Raw genomic sequence first — 17,878 nt, forward strand, 5'->3', positions numbered from 1 at the left:
ACTCTTTCCTTCCCTGGCGCCTTCAGAGAGAGCATGGCCCATCGCTACCGTGATTTTGGATCTCTGGCCTCCAGAACGGAGAGACAATACATTTCTATTGTTCTAAGCCACGGATCTGTGATACTTTTTTGTTACAGCAGGCCTAGCAAATGAATACAGTACACAATCAATGTTTTTCTCCTCTCCTTAGACCATTAATTCAACAAAAATCTTAAATCAGGCACTGGAGATTTGTTCAAAGGAGAACAAGGCCTTGTTTCTTCTCTCAAGATGCTTATGTCCCAGTAGGGCAGACAAAAAGTACACAAGCATTTGCAATTGAATGCGACAGTGTCATGCTTCAGTCAAGGCAATTGCAGGGTGCCAGGGGAGCCCCCACGGGCCGCCTTTAACCCAGCCTGGGCATCAGAGATGGACGGTTTCTTGTGGGGAGTGATATTCCACACATGATGGAGTAGTATTTCTGACAAAAGCAAGGCTGTCCTGGAGCCAGGTTGCTAATGACTTTGTTGTTATAATGGAAGAAGCTCAGTTCCAAGCTGATGTGCAAAATGACAGGGGATAAGCATGATTAGAGAGAAGCCTATGTGTTTGGTTCACTTAGCAGTTTTGACTCCAGAGTAACTTTAGCTAGGTGCCTCCTCATGAAGGTTGGTGGGTTGGTAATGGTGCATGGGGCTTGAGGTAGGGTAGGGTGATAATGGGATCAGGGTACATCAGTCAACAGGCAGAGGCCAATGTCTTCCTGAGGCGGGATAGTCCCCTTAGTTGGCTCTTTCTTCAACATGCTCTATATGGAGGGACAAGATTCCAAAGCTTGACCTAGGCCCCTGGGTAAGGCAGTCTAAGCTGTGGACTGCACAAGGGGAGATAGGGGACTGAAATCCAGCATGTACTCACTTACCAAGCAGCGTGCTGGGCCTGGCCCAGGCCTGCCCAGAGGACCAATTCCCCTTTGCTTTGCATAAAGGTGTCATCGGCAGGGAAACCCTGCTCAGCTGCAAAACTGGAATTTCTTATAAGTCAGCCTGTGGCTTCCTAGGAAGACACTCTAACAATGATAAGGTATCACCGACTCATCACTTCACTTGCATATTACAGAATCCCCTCGCACTCTTCTCACACTCTCTGCTGGTTATTTCTGGACTCTCAAGTCAGCTCAAGAGCAGTGCTTTCCTATTTCATTCTTTAGCACCCTTCTCCCGGGGCTGGTGTCCAAGCTCTTAAGGCCACTTGGAGGCAGACCATTGCTGCCACTGCTGTTTGGGGGTGGGGAAGCACACGCCTAGGCCTGGTTCTCACTCCCCTCTTTGTGCTCCCTCCCCTCCTTCCCTAGGTTCATGGAACAGGCCACGCTGTGCTAAACCCTCTTGACCCTGTACCACATGGCCATGGACGCCCCACAAAATGCCACTGGTGTCCTGGAGTTTCTCAGAAACCCTTGTGAAGTCAGCTCCTGGCTTGACTTCTGGCTGCAGCTTCTCTCTCCTCGTGACTCTGTCTCGCATCTGAGTGGCTGGCCCCAAGACACCAGGTCCTCCTTTCTCCTCTCCCTCTGCCCCCAGGAGCTCACCCACAAGGTGATGCCACCCTCATCAATTCCACCCGAATATCCAGAAGAGGTGACACGTGGGCTTTGCTAACATGAGATTTGATTTCCTTCCACAGTTGTGTTGATTTTAATTCCTAATTTGTAGAGCTGTTATTGAGATTAAGTATTGAATGCAGTAAAACACCTCACACGGTGCCCAGCACATAGCAAATGCTCGAATCATTGGTAGCTTTTAAAAAGTTGTTGCTGTTATTGCTGCTGTTCTGCCTTCTCAGATGTTGTCTTTCTACAACTCACACATCTTAACCTTTTTAGTCTACCTTTATGTGGAAACCTTGTTGTATCCCTTTGATCATTTCAATGATATTCGCTGGCCCCTTTTCAAATGTCCCCCCACCACCTCTGAGTGGAAGAGAAGGAGAAAGCCATGAGACAGCGACACGGTTCATGTGCATGGATGTGTTTTCCTCTGTTGTTAGTTGTGTTTCAGGGAATCCATAAAAATATCCGCTCGGGGAAGAACTTACTGTTTTCAGCTAAAGTAACATTGACGTATACATTCTTTTCCTCAGCAATAAGGAGACCAAGAGGCTGAAGGAGAGAATTCCGTCTTGTCATACATTTTAAAGAAAAGCTGGTTTAGAGGAGAGAAAAAAAATCAGGCTGGTCCATTTGAAGGCAGCTGCAGGCTTCCGTTCCAAAAGGAACAACTGAAGTTATTTACTAACTAGAAGTAAATAGCTCTTTCCCCCTCCTCTGGAGCCACCTCGGCCAGATAAAAGGGTCGGGAAATTAGGCAGGAGCGTGTTTGCTGACTGGGAGCCATGCAGCTGGTGCAAGTCTGAAGTTTCACTGCCGGCTCCATGAGCTCCCTCTCCCCACCGGGTGCCCTGAAATCAGGACGTGGCCCTTTCCGTTCTCTCACTAGCTATTTTGGGTTATTTTTTTGAAGGCAGGCGTAATTGTTAAAGTTGCAGATGTTACATTTAGTTCTTCGAATCTTGGACATATATCTTTTTTCTTTTCTTTTTAAAACAAGTTTAATTAAAAAATTACACACATTTTCTTTCCTAGGCTCTTTTGACCCAGTTATATTCTGTTTGGGGGAAAATTTATACTCGAATGTTTCCCTTAAATTATTTTCCAAGTTAATGGTCAAAGCACACAGCTCAGCAAATAAGACTCCACCCCAGGTCTAATAAACTAGCTACATTTAGAAGAAATCAAGGCGCCAAGGAGCCATCCAGGCCTTGGGAAGGACTGTGGGCTGTGACTGGATCCGCCCAGTAACTAGGAGAGGGGAGTTAGGCCAGGCTTCAGCTCTGCAGTGGGGGGGGGGGGGGGGGGGGGGAACACCTTCCCCTTAGGGACCCGCCAGTCCATTTGTTGAAACCCTAACTCCCAGGGTGATGGTATTTAGAAACGATTAGGGGATTAGTGCCCTTCTAGAAGGGTGTCCCTCCCTGCCCCCCCGCCCGTGAGCTCACTCACCCCTCCCACCAGCTAAAGACCCAGTGAGAAAACAGCTGCCTATACACCAGGGAGCAGGCCCTCACCAGACACCAAATCGCCCTGCACCTTGACCTGGGACTTCCCAGTCGCCAGAACTGTGAGAAATAAATTTCTGTTATTTAAATAAAGTTACCGGCTTATGGTATTTTTATTATAGCAGCTTTAAGAGATTAGGCACCAGCTTATAACAGTCACTCACTTCAAGTTACATGCAGGCATTGTTCCAAGCACTTTACACGCATTTTCTCATTTGATTTTCATTGTAAGGTAGGTATTATTATTGTTCAGACTTATAGATGAAGAAGCTAAGGCTCAGAGAATTTAAGTCAATTGCTGAGTTAATAGCTAGGGAAGTTAGAATAGAAACTGGCCTAATTCTAGTTGTATTCTGGACTCTAGTATCCCTCCCTTCTTTTTTGTTTACCTCTTTCACTCCTCTCTCGCCCCAGTTTCCACTTAGCAAAATTGGTTCCAGGGGGACTAACATCAGTCCAGTTGGGGTTGACTTAGGCTAAGCCAATCAGTGCCAGGCCAAAGTGACTGGCCAGGAGTAGTCATGTGACTCTAGACCTTGCACTCAGAATGAATGACAGAGTTTTGGATAAAGTTGTATCTCAGTTTTTTGTACTTTGGACATGTGCAATTATTTGCAGTTATAGGAAAGACTGTTTGAGGGTGAAACCAATATCTAGGGAGTTGAGAGGTGAAGGAACTGTAGAGAAATGGGGTTAAAGTGCTGAGGACAGTGTGAAACTGCAGCAAACGTGGCTGAGGCGGAACCCTGCGGCTGGGCAGTCACAGGGGCCCAGAGGTCGCCATGTGTGCAAGTCAGATTGAAAGGAGTCTGTTTCTTAGAGACCAAACAGGTTGAGAGATGTGATCACACTGTCCCAAGTGAATCTTCAGCATTCTGCTGAACCCTAGCCTGGCGAAGCTTCCCTTGGGCACTGGCATTTCCTTAAAAAAAAAAAAAAAAAAAAAGTAAACACAGAGTTACAATTTCCCTTAAAATATAAGGGAGGTCTGTGGCACCATGGTGACGGGCTGGCTGGTTTCTGCAGTGTCCTTTGGTTCCGGGGGCATAGCATAATCTTGAACCAACTTACTGTTTTTAGGGAAGTTTATTGAGGAGAAACTTTGGAATTCTTGATGATGTTTTTGAAACAGTAGCAAACTTTGTTTATGAGAAAATGACAAGTAAAATAAGTTCTCTGTTTATGCACACTCGCCCCCGCCCCCAGATGCACACATAGATGGTGCACACTCGCCCCCACCCCAGGTGCATACATAGACGGTTCGCCTAACAGTGGTCGGCAAGCTGCGGCTTGCGAGCCACATGCAGCTCGCAAGCCGCGGTTTGCCGCTCTGTTGACTAATGAGTTTGCCGACCACTGCCTTAGGGAAAAACACTTAAAAAACATTTTAATAATGTACTAATGTCTTTAACCTGAAGTCAAAACTTCTGGGTAAGGGTAATGCCTTACGCAGTGTCGGCAAACTCATTAGTCAACAGAGCGGCAAACCGCGGCTCGCGAGCTGCAGGTTGCCGACCACTGGCCTACGAGAGCTTGTCTGGCACTGCCAGCGCCTCAATACCTCCTGCTTCCAGAGGGCAGCTCCCAACTTCGTCCCAGTCACTCTGTTCTGCCAGAGAGTTAAAGAGTGATCATGATGTTGGGCGTTTCTCCTACCAGGACTTTTTATTTTAAAAGGAGACTTGTAGACAGTGGGTAATTTTCTCAGTTTGCAAGAGTGAAACTCAAAGTGAAATTTAAGGCCGATGGCAGGACACTAAGGACAGACATATTTTGGGCCAGAGAAACACTTTCCTTATCTCTCAAATCACAACACCATTAGTGCAACTGCTGTGCATACAGTCATGGCCAAGGTTAGCTCCGCATGTGAAAGTCCTTGTTTAACCCACACCTATAGCACCTGAAACTCTCAATCACACACACACACACACATACACATACTGTTGAATTTTTAAGAAGAGGGCAAAGCATAGGAAAGGCAACAGCTGAGCTGTAGAACAATAAAAAGTGAGCTGTCTGTATTCCTCAGCCCGTCGTTGGAAGGCTGACAGCTGACTGAGCGGCTGGCACATGTGGGTACCCAGAATCTACCCCGGGCCTTCGCTAGAATAGGGATGCTTACTGAAGAGGGTGCAGGGGAGAGTCAGCCGTGAAGAGTCAGAAACTCAGCTTGCTTTTTGTGTGCATAGCAGTACCACCCTGTGTGTGATCAGAGGTTGTCTCCTGAGCCGCCAGGCCACAGCTGGTCTTTCCTTCTGAGCATTTAGGGTTACAGGTGAGGCCACACTGTAATTTTGTCTCTCTATAATCTCCAAGAGCCTCAGATTCTGGTTTTAAAGTTTGGATTCACCAGGTATTTAAGGATTGCTATTCCAGGTAGTTTAATTATATACAGACAGTAATTGATAGCAATGAACTTTTTAAAACTATGGTGTTTTTTCCTCTTTAATCTCTAATATAGTGGCACTGTAATGGATAGAAAAGACCTGCAAATGCTAAAGTCAACCCAGTCACCTGACTCCAGCCCCTTTGCAGGACAACAGGGCCAGACAGGCGTTGGGCCCAGGGACACGGGAAGGGGGGTTGGGGAGGACACGGGATAGCAAAGGGGCTGTGGGCCCACCAATCGGTTCTGAAGGTACTGGGACAGGAGAAGACGGGACTGCCAAGGTGGCTTTGACAGCAGGAGGGCAACCTGCTCATAACAGAGGACATTAAGGTGCTTCTGTGTGTGAATAAATGTGTCCACTGGCCGACACGTGGCTTTGTACTATTGCAGGGGACTGCAAGCTCCGTGAAGGCCGGGACAGTGCCTGCTTTGCTCCCTGGAGTACCAGGCTGAGCGCAGGGCCTGGTACATAGCTCTGCAGCTATCCATCAAATAAGACTTCGATGTCACTCTTTACGAGGTTTCATCAGCTTCTCTGCCCTCGAGGTCCAGGGGCCGGGGCTTTCCCAGCAGAAGGATAGGCAGGTTTCCCCAGCGTGCTAACTTAGGCAGGGCCACCATTCTCCGGAACCTCCCACCCATGCTGCGCCAGGTCCCGGCGCTGTGTCTGCAGGAAATAACTTAACTACAGGACTGTACTCAGATTCTTTGAAGAACCATGATCGACTGTGGGCCAGCTTTCTTTATTCTGGTACCTAGGAAGTACTCCTAGGGAGCTGCAAAGCAGGGTGTCTGGTGTGAGGTGCCCACTTACAGAAAGATGGGCCCTCAGGACTGCTTAGTGACTACCAGGAGGCTTCTTAGAAGCAGGTGATTTCGGGAGGTTCATTCCACGTGTGGAGACTGGGGCCCCTGGTGCTGGGCTAAGTCAGCGCCTGTGCCTTCAGCAAGCCTTCTCGTAGAGGTTCTGCATACACGGTAGGTTCAGTTGGAGATGCCTGGAATTTCCACATGACAAGGCTGCTGTGCTTTTGAGTTGCTCAGGAGCAAATGATGGTAGCATTGGCACAGGCCACCATGGAATGGTTTTCATTATACAGTTTCAGCAAAACCTGGTAGTCTCCCTGAAAAGGACACAAGGAAAGCATGAGGTGTGTGAGCCGTAGAGCAATCGACCATTCAATAAAGAGTCATCGAGCACCTTCCATGTGAGGCACTGCTCTGGACCCTGGGGATAAAGTGGAAGCAGACAAACCAAACCTCGCCCTGTGAAGCCTGTGGCTCGCTGGAGAGGCAGACAGCACATGTGATCACCAGCTGTGTATGTGGTGTGTCACATGCTGACATTACACAAAGAAGTCGGCAGGGAAGGGGTGGTGGGGGTGCGGGGCAGGGCAGGGCAGGGCAGGGTGGGATGGGGCTAGTGCTGGCTTGCAATTTTAAGTAGGATGGTCGAGGCAGACCCGTGGAGAAGGTGCAGGAGCACGCCATGCTGCTTGGGGCTAGGCTCCCATGCTTAAGGACCAGTGAAATCTGCAGAGAGGGAACCCCAGGGGCAGGGAGAGGAGGTGAGGTCAGGGAGGCCTCACGGGCCATGGGAATACTGCCTTCAGGCCTGAAAGGGACGCAGGTCATGAGAGTGTTTTCCCCGAGGGAGTGGTCTGATCTGGTGCATGTTGACAGGTCCCTGTGGCTGCCGGGAGAGAGGGGGCAGCAGGAAGAGCAGTTGGGAGGCAACTCAACAAGCCTGGTGAGAGATGCTGACTTGGAGCAGATGGTGGGAAGGGAGTGGGGGTTGGATTCTGGATAGATTTTGTAAGAAGAGTTGATACGATTTACTAAGGAAACCCATGTGGGTGGGAGAGAGGGGTTAAGGGTGACTCCAAGGATTCTGGCCTGAGCAAGCAGAAGGATAAAGTGTCATTTGCTGAGACAGGGAAGACCTGTGGGGGAGCAAAAGTCAACTGTATGAAATCAACATGCTCGGTCAGAAAAAGTATCGCTGTCTTTTAGGGTTCCTTTCTGGCAACAACACTCTGCAGAGGAATCCTTTTGTGTGTGTTAGTGGCTGCGCACAGGCCTATGTGGAGCTGCAGAAAGAACCCAGGGGTTAACCACATCTGCTTTGCTCCCAGCAGAAGGCCTGCCCAGCCCCCACAGGTCCACGTGGTAAGTGTCTGTAGACTCAGCAGTCTGGAGAGGAAAAGCTTGGGGTGGGCAGCGGCCACGCTAAGCAGGGCAAGGGCCCAAGAGGGAAGGATGCAGGAGACTCCTGGCACATCTTTGCCGCTCCTGTCACGGGAGGAAGGAAAGGGGTCTAATCTGTGTAAGCCAGAGGGAAGAGATTAATCAGATTGCTGGGTAGAAGTTGCATGAAAGGCAGTTTTTGTTATAAGAGAACAACTTCCTAGCAATTAGCAGAGGTCCAGGAACAAGCGGGTTCCCCCCCGACTGAAAACTGTGTTCGAGATACCCAGGTTCCACTCGGGATGGTGTCTTGGGCTTGGGGCTTGATTAGAACACCCCAGGCACCCTTCAGCTTAAGGCTTCTGTGCTGTATAGGTCTGACTGCTCAAATATGGAGCAGCTGTGGTTGCAGGAGCAGTGTTAGGAGTTTAACCAAAGCAGTGTAAAAGAGAATTAATTATGAGTAAAAACCAGCTCAACTTTGCATCTGATTATGTTTAATTATCACCATCTATATTTCTTTTAACTGCCCATGTGCATTTATGTCCATACCCTATAAAATTATTGAAAACAAAATAAAGTTTTTATTATTGCTTTATAAGCCTAATGTCAGATGTAGAATTTGAAGGAAGGGTTTCTAGATTATGAACTACAAGCTATAGATACTCTGGCTTAAGAGGCAATAGTATTTAGGTAACTGTGCCTGACTGTAGGCAGGTGAACGGATGTGCTAGAAGACAGGGGGCAGTGTAGGGACAAGGGACAGAGAGCCGTGGCCTTTCTGCTGTGGAGATGAGCTCCAAATATGTGAGTTAGGAACGTGCAGTCCTTGGCACTTATGCAGTTCAGGCTGTACCTACAAGTTGTCCATGTGCTTTGGAGGCCCAAGGATCTTGAGCTCTAATCCAGAAAGGAGCAGTCACAGAGAGATGCAGGGCACCAGCGGGCCTCCATCTGGGCCCAGGTACTGCTTATGAAAAGTAAAAATTGACTGCTCAGTGGAAGTTTTCATCTAAGCAGGTACAGAATTAGCACAGAGCCCATCTCCAGGGGATTTGGTGGGAGGAGGGGATTTTTTTCAAACTAAAAGGCTTCGCACTGTCTCTGTCCCATATTAGGAAGGGAAGTCTTTGAGCCTTGTAGGCTGGCTGTCAGCCAGGTACCCTGAGCTGACCGCAGCTGGTCCTCAGCCAACATGGGAGCCCACGTGGGGATTAAGGCCTCCAGCTGCCTCTGCTGCTTATGTGACAGGCCACATGTGTCCCACTTGGGTTATTTCCCCTGCTGGGTCTGGCACGGTGTCAGCAGCCTGCGGGGTGGGGGTTGGGGGAACAGGGATGGCCAGGTTTCTGCTTCCCAGGCTGAGGCCTCAGAAGAGGAGGAGGCAAGAGGACCAGGCAAAGACAGTCTGTAGATGCTTAAACACCCAGACCTAGGGCCAGGAGACCTGACTGAATGTTTGCCCTCATGTTGGGCAATAATCTCATTGGGCATCTTTCCTGGCAACAAAGCTTTGTACAGCTCTGGTAAATTTTATTTCAGAGAAATTCCATGAGTTCTTCCCCCTTCTATTTCTAACAGAAACTGATTATTAAAAAAAAAAGGCCAATAATGCAAGATGAAAGTCAATTGTTTGCAAATTTTAAGTCAATCTCCAGTGTGTGTGTGTGTGTGTGTGTGTGTGTGTGTGTGTGTGTGTGTGAGAATGGGGTGGGGGTGGGGGATCAGAAAGAAAATGAATAAGGAAAAATAATTCAAATAACAAAGATTTATAGAAAAATCTATCTGGAGAATTTAGACCCCACATTTTAGAAATGAAGAGAATTTGCAAAACTCATATTATACTGAAAGGCTTGCAGAGAAAGCTCTGGAGAAGAAGAACCCCAGAGGGGGGAAGGAAGTTCCCAGATGCTCGAGCAATGATGGTGAAGGTCCCAGATGGCCTACAGACACCACAGCTTTGACCTTAAGAACCAGAGGCTAGGATAGAAAAGAAACACAAGAGAAATGAAATGAAATTAAACAAATTTTTTATGAAGAAGGAGACCCTTTTGGAGGACAAAAACGATGATGTTAAAAACAAACAAAAAATAAGATTATTACATTTTTCTGATTATTTTTATGTTGTTCCATAAGGTTCTCTGAGGAGTAGCATATTGAAAATGTATGGCTTATGTCAGAGCTGCTTGCATGCAGCCATCTAATAAAGTCACATTGTTTTGAGAAAAATGGAATTAGTGGAAAATTTTACTTTTAACTGTGAGGCTCTCCCGTGAACACTCAGGATGTGGACACTTTATTTACTCAGTGGCAGTCCCTGAAGAGCAGTGTAAGGATGTTAACTGGGGCACTTGTAAGCCCTCGTGGTTGTGTTTAGTCCTTTCTCTGAAAGGCCAGCCTTACTGAGCGCTAAAGATAGCCAGCCTGTGCCTGCCTTCCACACCCCAGCAGCTGCAGTTACATGGAGTCCCCACAGGCAGGGCAGTCCTGAAGGGACACATCCCTCTACATGGGAGGTGTTGACCTAGAGGATCCCCAAAGGTTCGACATGACGTAAAATGTCAAATACCAAAATGACAAAACCAGTGTGTCAAACATTTGAAATTGCTCACTATGAGGTATCAGCTTTGCTGAAAGAGGGTTTTCTTACTGGTGGCCTATGAAGGTTTAACTGTTTAATTCCCTATTCCTCCTCCTCCCCCTCCTCTTCCTCCTCCACCCCCCCCCCCATTATTCTGTTCTTGGAGAAACTGCTCAATATAATAATTAAGTAACAAAACAAAATGGAAAAACAAAACCTTACCTTGGGAATATCAAATCCAAGATTATTGGCAGGGCCAGCATAATAAATCTGCTCTGAAAAATATACAAAACATGCATAGTGTTATTCAACCATTTAAAACAAAAATGATTTCTCATATTTTCTGTGCTCACTGTGCTCTGGGGATCCAGTGGTGAAGAAAAAGATCTTTGTCCAAACACTGCTGATATTCTAATGAGGACACTGACAGCACATAAACAGTAGCTAGATTGTAAAAAGGGCTAGAGGAGACATCAGGTAAGGCGAGCGAGGCAGGTGGTGTGATGGTTAAGAGGCCAGGCTGGGGCTGGGCTGTGCAGGGTTAAATCCGGAAACCATCTCTGAAGACAGTTTGACCTTGGACAGTTATTACCTCCTTAGGCTCAGTTTCCTTGTTTTTAAGATGAATATAATAATGACAATAACAGTGCTCACTTCATCAAGCTGTGAAAAATAAAAGAATTAATCAATGTAAAGCACCAATGTCTGGGAAGCACTCAATAAATGTTTCCAAAGGTATGTACTGGGAGACACCATGTTTGATAGGATGGCTGGTCAGGGAAGATATCTGTAAGGAGATGACATTGGAGCTAAGCCCTGAGGGAGGAGAGTGAGGTGATGATTTAAAGATCTTGGAGAAGAGAACCCCAGGGCACCAGAAAGAGGACCAAGGCCCTGATATGGACAAGAGTTTGGGAAGGAAGGACAAAGGGAGATGAGTGTGCTGAAGTATAGTGAACAAAAGGGCCCATGTAAAAAAGTGGTAAAAAATCAAATGACAAATGTGAGAAGAGGCCTAGAAGGGAGGCCATTCAGTGGCTAAGGAGAGTGATGGATTAGTGAAGCATGATGGTGGTGATGAAGAAAAATGAATAAAATCATGACTACACTGGGAGACAGGACTTACTGATGAGTTGCATGTGGAGTGAGGGCAAAGCATAGTTTAGGCTTGAGCACCTGGGTAGATAAGGGTGCCATTTACTGAGAAGGAGAGCCTGGGGAGGAAGAAGTTTGTGTGGGGACAGTGATTAAAGAGCTCTATCTTTGGGGCGATTACTAAGGGACCTTGAGAGCAGTTGGATACATGAATCTGGAATTTTTGAAAGAGGTTAGGGGTAGAGTATGAATATTGGAGTCATTAACATGTACATGGTGATAAGGGCACAGGACAGTATGAGAGCACCCACCCCCCAATTCCCAGGAAAATAAAATTAATAGGTAGAAAAGGGAGAAGGGCCAGAACCACTCCTGAAGCCCTCTAAAGTCCAGGAGAGGGACAGAGAAGGAGAAGCCAGCCAAGACAATCAAGAAGGAACAGATGTGGAGAGGAGGGCAACCAGAAGTGGATCAAAGAAGCCAGATTCTTCCAAAGAGGAGGGTGTGGCTCAGTTGGTTGGAGCATCATCCCATACACCAAAAGGTGGCAGGCTTGATTCCTGGTCAGGGCACATACCCAGGTTGTGGGTTTGATCCCTGGTTGGGGCATATTCCGGAAACAACCGATCGATGTTTCACTCTCACGTCAATGTTTCACTTTCTCTCTCTAATCAGTTAAAAAGGAAGGTATTATCAACTGTGTTGAATGATATCAAAAATTTGTTTAAGGACAAAAATTTGCAGTAGATTTGGCAATATGGACATCATTTAGTGATCTTGACAAGATCATTGGAGAATGAGAACAAATGCCCAAATAGGGTGGGTTGAAGAGTGATATAGAGGTAAGAAAGTAAAAAAGTTTTTCTATAGAGAGAAGCAGAAAAGAAACGAACAACAACTAGAGGAGGGTGTAGGGTTGAGTGGCTTATTTCTTTAAGACAGGAGATATTGCTCCATGTTTGTCATTTGAAGGGAATTATCTTGTAGAAAGAGAGGGGTTGAAGATGCAGAAGAGAAGAAATAACTGAAGGAATGAAGTATTTAAGAAGATGAGAGGGGAGGGATTTGCCTTTGAGGGAAGCACAAAGATTGCTCCCATGGTTATGAGATTGAAAAGACAGCAGAACAGGTTCAGATGTAGATAGATTTGTAGATTGGCCGATGGACCAATGACAGGGCTCCAGACTGATTACTTCTGTGTTTTTGTTTTCAACGATGGTCATGAGATGTAAGGAAAACCTGAGGGTGATGACTCTGGTCCATTGAGAAGCAAGAAGATGGCATACAATAGTTATGAACAGTGAAGAAGAAATTTACTTGAAAAACACAGTAGGACTACTAGGCAGCATTGTTGAGTGCTTTTTTTGAGGCTTGTGGCTATGAATTTAAAGATTCTCTGGTTGGCTCAGATTTATATTTTCTCAGCAACATTCAGTAGCTCTGATGAAAAAATAGAGAGGGTAGATGGTTGGATAAGAGTTTTACTGGACAAAAATGACAAGGAGAGAAAGGCAAGGCTACTAGGAATAGACACAGGGAGAAGCTTATAATAACAGCATGGAATCTAAGGAGGCTAAGGGAAAAAATGAAGGCAGGAGGAGTTGGTTAATAGCAAAACAGTGGTCGAGTCAGTTGAATGGTGTTTCCAGTATTGCAATTAAGGTCATAGAATAGGTAAGCTGGACGGATATGGTGAAGCCAGAGGTCAGAAGGCTTGACTCAGATTTCAGAAGTAGAGCATTTACTGGTGATAGCAGGATGCAGAGTTGATATGGGAGAGAGCAGTTGAGGTGGAATGATGGAAATGCTTATTAGAAGTAAGGAAGTTGAGGAATTGAGGTATCGTGGTGCTGGGTGGGCCATCCATGTCGATATTAAGTCAGGAGAAAGGATAGAACCTTGTCTAGTTCCTCAGATGGTGACTGCCTCCCTGCACTGTGCACGTAGCATATTATAAGCAGAAGCTAAGAGCAGAGACTCTGGGGCCAGACTATCCTGGCTGGGTTCGAATCTTGGCTCTTCTTCCTACTAACTGGGCAAGTCATCCAACCTTTCTGTGTCTCAGTTTCCCTATTAGGAAATGCGGGTGATAAGAACATCCATCTCACAGGGTTCTTGTGAACATCAAATGAGTTAATACATGTAAAACTCTTATAACAGCACCTGGCAAATGGTAAGCAATTATAGTGCTAGCCTTTAATATATTCATCCACCAATCCACATGACTGGGGTCCATCTGATATAAACCAGGTATTATTCAAGGTGCTGGATATGATAGTAGACAAGAATATTATGTGAACCATTTGAATCAGTGACCACCCAGAATTGTAATCATTTGTTTACAGGGCTGCTTTACTCACTAGATTGGGCTTCTGTGCCTTCTTGTTTGCATGGTTCTGAGCACATTGCACAGAATCTGACACATATCTAGGTGCCATATATGGTTATTGAATGAGGTTACTGAATGAGCAGATCCAGAGTCAGGACATGGGTTTGCCAACCAACTTCATTCTTCCTCTTGCTATTGTATCCCTTTGGAAGTGTCTGGGCCTGGGATGTGCTGACACAAGAGGCTGGATTAGGGAATGAGTCACTCAGAACAACTGGCCTGGTGTGAGGGAGAAGGGATGGTGAAGGAGGATGGAGGTGAATACATGCTTTTTGCTGTTAGCTACTGAGCTCTTTTAATGACACAGAGACTTCCTGCTTCACACAGGACCTGTTCAGTAAATATTTGCAGAAAGATCAAACTCTCCACATTAAAAGGGGCTTTGGGCCAGGGGCAGCATGGCTGGGGCAAGAGCAGCTGTCCATGTGGAACAATACCAGGAGGGTGAGGATAATTTTCCTTTAAAAAGGCCTCCCCAGGGCAATCTGAGGCTGAACTTCTACCAGGAGATGGTTCTTAGTACAGACTTTGGCTTCTGTTAAATGCCCATGTCCTCAGCATATCTGTCCTTCCTTAAGGATCACATGCAAACGCAGTGTGTGCCAGATGGCCGACGCCCCCATTTTATGGCACTATGTGTACTGGTCCAGTTATGTTTAAAAGGAAGTATATATTTGGGTGTGGGTATGGCGAGTTTTATTGGAAATTGCTACTCTATATTATGTGGTATTTGAAACAGAGATGTTAACGTTCTGGATCTTGTCCTTAAGAATCTTCCAGTGCACCTGGAGAAGAAATAATTAAGCTATACCGACATTAACTGTGAGGAGCCAGTGGTGTGTGGGGGCAGTGTACATCACAGGTGCAGAGGGTCAGAGGGGCGGGCTGGGATTCATTTGTACTGCTGGTGTGTTGCAGCCCGAGGGCAGACCACTCACATTAGACTCCATGGTGCCCCTGGAATTGGGTGACACAGTGCCCCAGCTACAGTCCATGATTTCATTTTAGGAAAATATCTCTTTCCCACTGGGTACTCTCTCACCCGAGCCAGGACACTCTGAGAGAGGGACAGAGAGACCCAGGACCAATCTCTCCTGGCAAGAGATGGTTTGTTTCATTTCAACTCACCAGTCTCTAGAACTGCCTGGCATAGCAGCCTTCTCACTGATTCTGTGACTCCTTTTGAGAAAATGTCTTTGCTTTCATTGACTAGAATAGGTTTATACCTTTTGCAACTCAGGGACTTTGACTGCTGAGGGCATGAACCAATAAAAACCACTCATACTGGACATCAGGATATGGGTCACAGTGTGGCTCAAGAGCAGAGTCCAAGAATGGGGACTGAGTATTCCCGTCCATGTCTGGTCCGACTGGATGCTCTTGGGCATGTGCTATACCTACTTATGTTTCTATTTATTGTTCTAAAGTGGCATCGTGCAGATGACCTGACCTAGGAGGCACACACTTGGGATCAGGATCCACCTCTCCGAGTCACTAACTAAGTGTTGGTGGTTAATTTGCTTAGCCATCCTGTGACTCAGCTTCCTAATTGCAGAATATAAATAGGGTCCCTCTCCTGCAGGGCGTTAAGAGGACTTAAGAACTTGTATGCAAACTCGCTGAGCAAAGTGGGGTCCCCTGTAAGGGTAGAAATAGTAATCATTTGTTATATTGTTGTTCCTGAATATGACGTCTGAGGGCTCACTTGGCGGCTGCTGAGGAACAAAGCAAGACTAGGTTTGGGAACTTTTTGCCAAGCCAATGTACACAACTAAGACCTGTTGCTGCCCTTTCTTTTCTTTTTTAATTTCTGCTTAAGTAAAAAGGCTGCGCATGGCTCTTTGAAGAATACCATGGGAATGATATCAAACCTTTTGCTCATTTAATGTTCAAAGATTTGGTAATTTACTAATTTGTGCTCTTCACTATTAATGGGCTCTTTACTGGGGTGAGAGGGAGTTATTAAATCAAACACTTTACCATTTCAACAGGAGCAGTTCTGGGGGCCCATGAAGTCATGAGAATTGCTGCAAGCAAAGCATGAAACTGTCTTTTTTTTTTTTTAACCTGATGAAACAACACCTAAAATTAAATTCCTGCTCCTTCCTTTCTCAGATTCTCTCTGATTCTGAGATTCCTTTAATTAACATTTTCACACCCCCGTACTATAAAAAGAGCCCCAGTATATCTCTACCACTTCTTTCTTTCCTTCATTTAAAATTATTATCAGTTTAAAAGTACAGTGAATTAAAGAAGTTCACCCTCTGGCTCTGAAGACCTGAAATCATTTCTGTGAATAGAACTTTTGACCCAGATCATTGTGTGGTTGGCACATAGAGTCTTTTAGACAGGAAATTGACTTGAAAATTTGAAGATGAAACGTCACAGAGGGTTTTGGGTTAGACTGACATGAGACTCTGGGCTGTGGCCCGGCCCTTTGTTCTCAGTAACCAGGATGTGGCCTGGTCCAATGCATGGCCTTCCTGCCATTTCCTAGTCCTTGCTATTGAAATTCCCTCATTTTCCAAATTTATTACAAAAATGTCCAATTTATAAATATTATGCGGGTGCTTGACAGGATAATATAGAGTTCAGTTTATAGGTCGATTAGTATACTCAGAACAAATTTTTAAAAATTATCACTTATTTATTTATTTATTCAGCATTTGAGCCCCTTTCCTACCTGCCCAGTGCAGCGGAGGCTGGGAGACAGCGATGCCCTGGAGGAACACAGCCCTCACCCTGTCCTCCTATGAGTGGGGACCTCAGGGTCTGGGAAGGCCCATTGCAGCAGCTCCCTCCACTTGTTCCACGGTGAGGAGGGAGGAGGGGAGAATGTTGCAGGCAGACCAAGAGTCTCGAGACCTCTTTGGAGTGAGAGGGAGCGAGTGTACTAGGTCATTTTGGTGAGCTCTAAACATAGTCTGCTTCCTCTCCCTGCCGTGGGTATTTCCTTAAAGAGACCCCAGATTTGGCAGGTGGAGGGGCCAGGTCCCCTGCTCCTCACCTCCTCGCTGCCTGCGCCATGAGTTCTGCTTTTTTCTGTCTCTGGCCTGGAGGCTGTTGCATTTCTGGTCCCACAGGGTGCAGAGCCAGTTCTTGGTTAGACATCATTTAAATTAATAATGAGCTTGCCTGGGGCTGGGGACTTTGCCTCCAGGGTGAACGTGCCTGTGCCAGAATCCCTGTGGGGCCAGAGTACCTTGAGGTTTCAAGGTTTTCAGTGGATTCCAGGCAGTGTTGATATGGGAGAGAGCAGGAGATTACCCTCTGGGCTCTAGGATAGGCCCAGGTCCAGTGTTTATATTTTATAACATTTTTTAGTCCTAATTGTCAGTTTCTTCATCTCCCAGCCTTTTTTCCTGTTATTCTCTAGAGCATCTGCAGTCCTTTTTGTCTGTCCTACACTACATAGGACTGCCTGTACCATCTCAGAGGTGGTCCTGCAGCCACACCACATACAGCTGCACAGACCGGGCCCGGCCGAGGGGGTAGTGGGAGCAGAAATCTAGCTCCTGTCCCACTGAGCTGGACTGTGCAGCCTGGGGCTAGGCTGGCTTCCACCCACAGATACTTCTGGCATCCTGTGCACATCCCCTTGCCCAACCTGACGTCATGCCAGCCATCGTGAGCATCAGCTGCACTTCTGCCATATCCCAGGTCAAGTGCTTACCCTTCTACACTAGCCTGCTGCAAAGCAGCCCATGGGGGGAAGTTCAGGGACTCTGTTCCCTGGGGAAATCCTCAACTTAGAAGACTTGGAATCAGGGATAAATGCCATTGATTCCTAACCTTCAGAGGGACAATTCTGAAACACACATTATAGTTTCCCAAGTTCCCCACACTGGTCATCAGCTCTTTGACACCTCACTTCTTGGCCCTTCCTCTTGCACTGAGTCCCTCTTGCTCCTCTCCTATTCTTGCTTCCTGGTCTCACATTCCAATAAACTATTCACCCCCAGGTCTTTGTTTCTGACTTTGCTGGGAGGACCCCAAACTAAGAACGCTTCCTGCTGGAAAGCGCATCTTCTTTTAATTCATATGAGGGCCCATATGAGCTATGGGGAGTTCCAGAAAACTATTTCTGATGACAGAGCCACCCAGCCAAGAAGCAAAATCTGAACACCCTATACCCTGT

General features: G+C 46.5%; 1 protein-coding gene across 2 annotated transcripts in view; it reads right to left on the reverse strand.

Annotated features, from left to right (window-relative positions):
* Positions 1-5,458: 5,458 nt before the first annotated feature.
* LY86 (lymphocyte antigen 86) overlaps positions 5,459-17,878 on the reverse strand; it is a 65,800-nt gene continuing 53,380 nt past the window's right edge. The window contains exons 4-5 of one of the 2 annotated variants that reach the window (XM_080654798.1): positions 10,479-10,531; positions 5,459-6,612 (exon numbers count right to left, since the gene is read on the reverse strand). In XM_080654798.1, the coding sequence (XP_080510924.1) occupies positions 6,529-6,612; positions 10,479-10,531 (137 nt within the window). In that variant the 3' untranslated portion in view covers positions 5,459-6,528. The remainder of the gene's footprint in view (positions 6,613-10,478; positions 10,532-17,878) is intronic. The other variant, XM_080654799.1, reaches the window with a different exon arrangement.

Source organism: Plecotus auritus (genome assembly GCF_963455305.1).
Source record: "Plecotus auritus genome assembly, chromosome: 2".
NCBI lineage: Eukaryota > Metazoa > Chordata > Mammalia > Chiroptera > Vespertilionidae > Plecotus > Plecotus auritus.